General features: G+C 40.7%; 1 protein-coding gene across 2 annotated transcripts in view; it reads left to right on the top strand.

The window, feature by feature from the left end:
- Window positions 1–514: 514 nt before the first annotated feature.
- LOC105689606 overlaps window positions 515–7,664 on the top strand; it is a 47,389-nt gene continuing 40,239 nt past the window's right edge. The window contains exons 1-2 of one of the 2 annotated variants that reach the window (XM_048658882.1): window positions 515–1,131; window positions 5,326–7,396. In XM_048658882.1, coding sequence (XP_048514839.1) covers window positions 5,345–7,396 — 2,052 coding nt within the window. In that variant the 5' untranslated portion in view covers window positions 515–1,131; window positions 5,326–5,344. The remainder of the gene's footprint in view (window positions 1,132–5,325; window positions 7,397–7,664) is intronic. The other variant, XM_048658881.1, reaches the window with a different exon arrangement.

Below are 7,664 nucleotides of genomic sequence, written 5' to 3'. Positions count from 1 at the left end.
GGTGAATTAGAATTTTGTTACTCATTTTACGAGGTGAAACTACCCTCGTTTATACGACGGAACGGCGACAAATGCACGTGTAATACACCCTAGTTGGCTCGGCTTTATTACTCGTAAACAAGGGCCAACGGCCGCGCGCACTGTACACACGAAGTAAGGGTATCCGTCCACGGATAACCGCGAAGAACGTTCCACGACGCATAAACTAATAGAAATCTTACGGGTTTCAATTTTGATAACCGCTATGGAATTTTTCCATCTCGTCGTATTGTTCCCAACGACGAACCTTTTCTATCCGTCGAAAGTGACGGGGAAAGTGGATGGAAGAAAACTTTGAATTTTCATCAAAGAATCGAAAAAAAATAAAAACGTATAATTTCGCAAATTTGGTAAAATGAGAAGAAGAAAAGCGTGGCTCGTAGGAAAAAGAAATATGTGTACCTGTAGCCAAGCTTATTGGGGAGAGTCTCCTTCCGTCTTTTTTTTTTTTTTTACGCAGCAGCAGCAGCCAACGGCAGTCGAAACCACCTGGCGATGCACCTGAACGCACCTGAGAAGTCGAACACGTGAGAATCCCTACAGAGACTGGCCGGTCGGTCGTTCGTCGGTCCGTCTCGCTTACCGCGCTGTACGACGTTACAACCTGACCCTTGTGCCGGGGCTAACAACACCGACAACGCACAACAGGTGAAGAGCGAATAGAGGACGCGATCCGATCCACGAAAGACCGAATAACATTATCGTGAGCTCTGTTACTGTCGGCTGTTGTCTGTCCGATGTCAGTCGTTGATTGCCGTGCGTACCGCGAGGTAATAACCCGCGTGCGTGCGTGAGTGAGTGAAATTCATTTCTCCCGGCTTATCGATATTTTTACCATTCGTGGTTGATAAGTTTTATTTTTTTTTTTTTCCTCTCAATTCTTCGGCGTTCCATTTTTCGGACGACCGACCGATTGACGCGTTACGATTGAATATAAACCGAAATAACTCGTACGCTGAAGTGCATTAACGTTTGGAGATATACAGTTGTGGTGTGGTGAAGATTGTTTTTTTTGTTTGTTTGTTCGTATCAATTTTTACCTTGGAATCGATATCGTCGGATAGGATACGAATACACCACCGATCGGAAGAGGTGAGCGACAGATATTTTCTCGATTTTTTTTTTCTGTTTCGTGATACAAGAAAAACGAACGAACGGACACCGATTCGTCGGATCGGAAAGGGAGCGGAGACGAGCTGTTCGGTCGTTGGAAAATTAAGAAAATCACAATCGAATCAACCCCGAAATAGTTGGATGGCAAAATGTCTGTACGTTTGCGTAAGAATTAAATATGAGTAAAAGTCGGCCGTTTCCGTTGGCGGTTGTGCATATGAGCGTGAAAGGTTCAAATTTATTGTAAAAACCCCGGCCGTATAGGTTTTTATTGCGGGTCCTGGGATCTGTGACGTAATTACTATTATATTCTACTCTCGTAGACGGACGCGCGCGAGTCTCTCTGCGTATGTGTAATTTACGCAGAGAGAGACAAGCGAATCACGTACGTGTACGTATAACAATGAGATTTTATTTCGACAGTTTGATGCAGCGCAGAACTTCTCGTTCTTGTGACATTTCGCTGTCTCTTCGTATATCGCCGATTGCGAATCCGTGTTGAGTTTTGTTTCTTCTTTTTTTTTTTTTTTTCTCGTCTATTTTCATCGGGACGATCGATTCGCTGCGGTCTCCGAGCGTAATTAAACACCAATTATACTCGTCGGAGATATATTCGAAAATTAGATAGGATCTTCGGTCTTCGATATGCGCCGCGCCCGAAAATCGGCGAAGATCATTGAGAGATCGATTATTATCGCAACAAATTTCTGACGCTTAGAAATCAATCCTTTTCACAATTTTGTTCGAGCGATGAAATAATAATAATTATCGAGAAGTACCTCGAGGTATACGTGTAAACTGCGATGTGTTTCTCTCCTTGTTATTTTCAATCTGCAGTTATAAAATGATAATGAATTTCGCAATGCAAGTTTTATATCTGTAAATTTACTCGCTACACCGTGTCCAATTATTGTAATCCCCATTGAGATATCCTCAAAGAACAGAGAACTCCCCATTATAAATGTACGTATACGTTATATATTCTAGTAGAAAAAGTAACGAGCTTCCAAGCAATAATTGTATACCTTGTCTGTAGCCGAAACCACGTATGTACATATATATATCCTGTACATAAAATAAAATTATCGTACTTAATAATCTATGTAAACCTTTCGCATACATGGGAAGTACATGTATAATACTACTCGTACAGGTATATCTGGTAAAGCCATAAAATATTGAGAACGGCCATCTTGTATCGAAAATTAGATCGGAGTAGAATACGCGCATGTATGCCGATGGAATAATCTATCAGTTCTCGAGATAACGACGTATTTTCCGATCCATAACTTGAGTCCGGAAAAGCAGAAATTTCGTTTTATACGGCACAGAAAATTTTTGTTCCACTTATACAGTCACAAATAAATTATGTCAAAACGAGGGATAGAAGAAATTTCTTCTTCTTCTTTTTTTTTTCGTTATACACCTGGCGATTTTATTTACTCTTTTATTTCACCACGATTTGAGAAAGCTTCGGTTTCCCTTACCTCGATATATTCTTCTTCTTCTTCTTCTTCTCGTTATTATTATTGTTATTATGATCGTTGTTTTTGTTGTTGTTATTATTAGGGCCATCATTATCGTAACGATATGGTTCCATTATGTTTCTCTACTTCCGGATTTTTCTTATCCTCTTTCCACGACATTATCCCGCCTCCGTGTAGCTTGCAGGTGCATACAAAGGTTGAAAAGTTCGCAGAAGCCAGTACCTATGTACGTACCTATTGTATATTTACGTGTGGGTAGGTCGCTAGCTGAAGTTGCTTGCAATGCAATTATGCGAATTCAAATTATTTATTCATACCTACCTTCAAAAACATTCGTTAGAAATAAAATACAGCGGAAAAGCTTTCTCCATTCTTTTTTTTTTCCTCTCTCCCAGTTTTTCTCCACTTCTATGAAAACTGCATAAAATAATACTGTCGCTATACCTTCACCGGGTAATTGAAACAAGACGAAGGGCGAATTTCAAATTTGAAAAATTTTTTTCTCTTCTCTTCGTCCGTTTTTAGTCATTCATGAGGTGCACACATCCCACGCATTGCCTGTTCAAAAGTGTCGCGAGTGTGGAAACGAGAAACGAAAAAGTTTTTTGACGCAGTGTCTGTATGAAATGAAAAAAAAAAAAAAAAGAAATTTCCACTCTCACCTCGTGTATGTTACCTGTTTACCACGCAGATCTATCTCCGACGTAAATTATCAGCTACCGAGTATACGCGATCCCTCTACGCTTCTTTTTTTTTTCTTTTTTGTATCATATTTCTTGCTCGTCCTTTTCATTTTTTTCGTTCGTACCTATGTACTACATAATATTCATATACAGGTGTGAATAGATACGCGGTACTCTTGTGTGTATAAGCAATTATTTTTCCGCTCGTGAGCGCACAATAAGTCGTATGTGCCATTTTATCATATTTATATGAAAATTATATAACAGATGTATACATACCTATGTGGCATATAGAGAAAAAATACTATGAGAGTAAAAATATTTCTGGAAGTATGCACGCATCGATCAACTAATATTATCTGACTTTTACTTTTCATTGATTTATTCTTCTTTTTTTTTTTTTGGAATTGCTGTTATAATATTTCGAGGGCTACCGTGCGACGAGATTTTGAGAAAAAAAAAAATTGAATACAAAAAATTCCTCGTTCAGTTTCGTTCTACGAAACGTGTTCAAGTGCGTGTATAACTTGTAAACCTGACGGACAGGATACGTGACGGGGAATTTGGTCACGCACCGTAGAACCTTCGATGTCAAAAGCCACTAGTGTATTTTGTAAATGCACGCGTACGTTGGTAGATTTACTACATTCCAGTAGGTGTATCTATGCGTAGAATGTATGAGCTTTGGACAGGTTAAATTGTGTGTAAAAGGAAATTCTTTGAAACACTCGAAATAATTACCCCGATCAATCACGTAGGTACGCACGTATGTATAGATTGAGGTATGCATAGAGTGAAAAAATTATCTTTTCAAACCCGATCGGTAAACGAGAAAAGTAAGGAACAAAAAAACTTGTGATTTTGAGATGGACGAAGAAAAAAAATAATTTTTTTTTCGCTCGACGCAAAAGTCCTGCAGTTGGATGGGGAAAAAAATTCCGCCCTCATCCTCGCGGACCGATTCATCGGAACGTATATACCTAGTGTGAGTAGGTGGAAGAAAAAAAAAAGAGATATATATATATATATATATACATATATATATACACATATATAAAACGCGTGCCGTTTATTTATCATTTTCTGCTGCAAAGGTATGAATTTATCGCCATATTTGCAGAATTTATGCCCTTAGGCGACACTATACTGCGCATACGTAGCGATCTGTATACACATACATATGTACATACATAGGTATACGTAATATATAGGGAACCCTCTTCCTCTTTCCATTTGCGCAATAAATGTACATACGCTGTTTCTGGCTACTCTCGTCTTTCCGGATGTCAGGCCGGAACTCGCACACATACGTCGTATTTACGCCCATCTCGTGTAACGAATATACATGTACACCTGTAATATAAACGTACCGTAGGTATTACACGTGCGACAAAAAAATGCAGAGCAAACGCACATCGAACGTACGTACTTTGTATTCCGGGATGAAAAAATTACCAGCGCAAAAAGTTGCTCGACAATATTCCCGACTATATATTTTACGCTCTGGAAATATGGTTCGGCGGTTCGGAAGAACGTTCGACGACTCGTGAAAGGATTCAAAAAGATTTTTCAATCAATTTGAAACACCCAAGTAATCTCGAAGTAATGAGGGCTGAGAGAAGTGACGGGGGGGGGGGGGGGGAGGGGGGGGAAATCGCTCCGATTTTAGCCGGAGACGAAAAAACTTTCGCGCAGGAGGCTGGGCAACGGTGATTCGTCACAGTTTTACCTATAGCTTCACTCATACACGAGCGGAATATCAATCGGCAATCGGTTATCTTGATCGCCATAAATCCGGAGGTTCCCGTACAACGTTGTATTATGCCCGATGGTTGCCGTCCGTGGTGGCGACGATTCCTCGCACACCGTGAAATATATTTTAGACCCCGTAGCTCGAAAAAGAATATCCATGAGTCCCGGTGAAATGTGACTGACGATTTATTTGTTTTTCCCGAACCGAGATACAACTGAGGGTATACGAAAAATTTTCTTCTTGATTTTAGATTCCAAGATCGGCGCAACATGGTCGTCTTCAACGCAACGGACAATTCAAATTTGACTTCTCAACAGTCCGTTCATCAATCTTCGAAATTGAGGAGATCCAGAAGACTTTCGTCGACTCGTGGTCTACGCCCTAAGGATAATGTTCCGATCCACGAATCGCCGATCAGGGGTGTCGAGATACGTGACCTTAATCAAAAATTGGGTTTGTGTCCGATAGTGAGTTTGAAAAATGTCGAAGAGAAATGCGAAGGGGATCGATTGGAGCGATCCAGACACTTCAATTCGGAAGACTGGGATACGAATGAAAAAATAAGTTTGAGCAGCGGATCGAGTCCGAGGATCGATCTCAGGGCTGGTTTTGAACTGGCGAAAGAAGGGGGCTCGAATTGTCGGCGAGGTAACTCGGATAAAAGATCGTCGAGCTGGTACGTCGGTAGAAATGTTAAGGATAGAAATTTGGAGGAAGATGAAAATGTCATAAAAAGCGACTCGAAGTACGAGATCGGCGTACCGAATAAGCCGAGAAATCGGGATGATTGTAAAAATAAGGAAAAAATTCGGGAGAAGGATGTAGAAGGTAGCGCGTCGGGGAGGTCGTCGTTTTCTCAATATCAGAGATTACTGTTGGCGTCCAGAAGTAATAAGGGAGAGAAAATATCGTCTCGTCCTAAAACGTTTAAGGAAAAAGTAGATAAAACTAACGATTCGATATCTAAGAGGCTGGAGTTGATACACGAGTTGAATCAGAGGATCCTGGCGAATTACGAAAAGTTTCAGCAAAGGTCTAAAAGATCGCATTCGAAAGGATCTAAAGAGTCGAAGGATTTCTCGAGGAACTTAAAACAGCAGAGGGAAGGGTACGAGGATAGGAAAAAAAATAAGAAGAAGGACGAGCAGGATGAAAAGAAGGAGGAGAAGGGGGACGAGAAGGATCTGGAATACGTTGGGTCGGAGCGAAAGCCTTTTGAAAAGTTTTCGACTAAACTTTCCGAGAGCGAAAATTCTGGTGGGACAGTCTCTGGTTATTCCCAGGTGTCAAAATTACAGAGAAAAAAAACTTCGCAAAACATTATAAAACACGAATTCACCGAAGAATCGAGGAACGTCAAATCCGACAACAGTAAGTTCACATTCTCTCGTGATTACTGCGAGAGACTAATTCAAAAGCAATCGAAATTAATTTCGAATAACGAGGATAAGCCGAGATCCGTGCGAAAAAAGGTGAAAACTTCGAGCAAACCCGCGGCGTCCTCGGTTTCTAAAGAGTGGAGGGACGTTAACGAGAACTTCACCATGGCACCAAGAGTAAATTTCTACCAGGGTGGTAACCTACGAGATAGTTGTAGCGAGGCGAGCTTTTTAAAGGTAGAAAAAAAGAGGAGCGATACCGTCAAGAAGAAAGAAAAAGGTTCGAAGTTTTACCTAGAAAACGATGAACAAAAAGTACACGAAGAAGAAGAAGGACAAAAAGAAAAGGAAGATGAAGAAAATTCTAGAGGAGTTCAAAAAGTAAATCGAATTTTCGAACCCCTTTCAAAAGTGGTCGACGTCCACGTTACGGAAACGGAAGAATTAACCGCAAAAAAAAGTGATCAGCATTTCCAAAAAGCTGGCGAAAGGGTGCTCGAATCGTCGTCGAATTTCTTAACGATTCGAGAACCCAGTCAAACGATACTGGAAAAAAGGATCTTGGCGGACCTCAACCGTACGATAAGCAAATTCGACGTGGACAGAGAAATCAATAACGAATCATCAACGGGTGATAACAGCGAAAGTTTCAGTTCGGATTCAATAAAAAGTATGTCCTTGAATCGAACGAACAACAAGAAGAACAACAACGGTAACAAAAGTGAAAGTTTCGATGACTCCTCGACAACGAACTTACAACTTGAACCTTTCAATTCCTCGTGGGATTCAGGTGTCGGGGTGGATGTCGGAGGAGTAGGAAGTGGCTGGGTCAGAGTTCACACCGGAATAGAGAGTAGTCTCGTTTATTTGACCTTGGAAACAACGGCCAAAGACGTTTGCAGAGACATGCTTTTAGGGGAAGACTTATCGCTATTTATACAGGTAAGAAATTTTCTCATCGCTCCATCAATTCCCCATTAATTAACTCCAAAGCTTAACGAAGTCAACCTGCACTGCAGGATAGACCGAAGGCTCAAAGCTATCTAATTCATCTATGCCAACCCACATCCGACTGAATTCAAAAGGTTCCCTCTGTTGGGAAAGAAAGACTGAATAGAAAAAAAAAAACAGATTTTCGAAGATGAAAATGTATTTTGCAAAAATTACACGGTACACGTCACTACCGTGTTTTCTTTTCCGCGGAAAAATC

Source organism: Athalia rosae, chromosome 7 (genome assembly GCF_917208135.1).
Source record: "Athalia rosae chromosome 7, iyAthRosa1.1, whole genome shotgun sequence".
Classification (NCBI taxonomy): domain Eukaryota; kingdom Metazoa; phylum Arthropoda; class Insecta; order Hymenoptera; family Athaliidae; genus Athalia; species Athalia rosae.
This window is presented reverse-complemented; position numbering and strand designations above follow the sequence as displayed.